The sequence below is a fragment of the Pterocles gutturalis genome, unplaced genomic scaffold (genome assembly GCF_000699245.1).
Source record: "Pterocles gutturalis isolate BGI_N339 unplaced genomic scaffold, ASM69924v1 scaffold23196, whole genome shotgun sequence".
In the NCBI taxonomy this organism is placed as follows: Eukaryota; Metazoa; Chordata; class Aves; order Pterocliformes; family Pteroclidae; genus Pterocles; species Pterocles gutturalis.
In genome coordinates, this window is record NW_010106106.1 from 1 (window position 1) to 1,304 (window position 1,304).

Sequence of the window (1,304 nt, forward strand, 5' to 3'; positions counted from 1 at the left end):
CCCGCTTTCGGTGGGGCTGGTCCCGGAGCCAGAGCGGCGTGTGGGGCGAGACCCCCAGCCCCCTCCTCGGAGTGGGATGTCCCTCGTTTTGGTGGCTCTTGTCCCAAGACTGGGGGACAGGGGAGGTGACAGCTGCGCTGCTGGAGAGCCCGGGGGCAGGTGCACTGCTGGAGAGCCCGGAGGGAGCTCCATCACCCGCTTGTCCCTGCTTGTCCCACCGAGTTTGCGATGTCCTCATCCTGTGGGTGGAATTGTGCCCGTAGGGGTGCTGAGCGCCCGGCGGGGATGGTGCTGGGGCAGTGTCCTCACTGCATCAGCGCTGTCCTGTGCAGCCAGGGAACCGTCTGGATGGATGTACCCCCCCGAAAAGGGCTCTCACGTGCCTTTCCAGCCCCATCGGTCGCGTGGCTGCAGGATGTCCCGCTCCCTGCGTGTCCCTGCACCCCGGGCATCCTGCTGCCTGCACATCCCGCTCCCCGAGCATCCCTGCTCCCCAAGCATCCCGTCCCTGGGCATCCTCTGCCCCAGCTCGCCGTCGTACACGGTTCTTGGGATTTTTGCATCTCCAGAGCCTGTCCCCATTGCATGGCTGTCACACACGGGTGTCAAAGCCGTTCCGGGCTGCTTGGGGCTGGACCTTGCAGGATTTCAGAGAATCCTCATCAAATGTTTGCTCATTTTTTAATTATTTTTTTCAGGTCCATCAAGATGTTCCAGGTGCCGCTGCCCCTGGATCGGGATGGGATCCTCTTCCAGCTCCGTTTTACCACGCTGGCCGTCGGGACCGTGTTTTGCCCACTCTTCGGTTTCCTTTTCTGCGTGATCTGGTCTCTGCTCTTCCATTTCCAGGAGACGACAGCCACCCACTGCGGGGTAAGCGACTCCCGCGGCAAAATATCCTCCAAGGTGGTGGCAGCTCGGCCGGTGGCAGGGATCCTCTCGAGAATCCCAGAAGGGTTTGGGTGGGAAGGGACCTTAAAGCCCACCCAGTGCCATCCCCTGCCATGGGCAGGGACACCTCCCACTAGCCCAGGTTGCCCAAAGCCTCACCCAGCCTGGCCTTGAACCCCTCCAGGGATGGGTCCTGGGTCCTGCCCCATCCTCACAACATGGGACAGGGCAGCGAGGCTGGTGTCCCACAGCTCCTGTTCTGGGGGGGGACGTGTCTCCCCCGCTGCACGTGGGAAAATACAACAGGCTGAGAGTGGGGAGAGGCGAGATGGAGCCCTGGGGGGTGGTGGCTGGCTTGGGGAGGGCAGGCAGGGCTCTGCCAGCAGCACACGGCAGCAGCAGGTTGTGCTTGA

General features: G+C 63.0%; 1 protein-coding gene across 1 annotated transcript in view; it reads left to right on the forward strand.

Moving 5' to 3' along the window:
• Positions 1 to 708: 708 nt before the first annotated feature.
• The window catches only part of PGAP2 (post-GPI attachment to proteins 2), a gene marked incomplete at its 3' end in the record, with an annotated part of 4,567 nt that continues 3,971 nt past the window's right edge, over positions 709 to 1,304 (forward strand). The window contains 1 exon segment of the mRNA XM_010087668.1: positions 709 to 873. Coding sequence (XP_010085970.1) covers positions 709 to 873 — 165 coding nt within the window.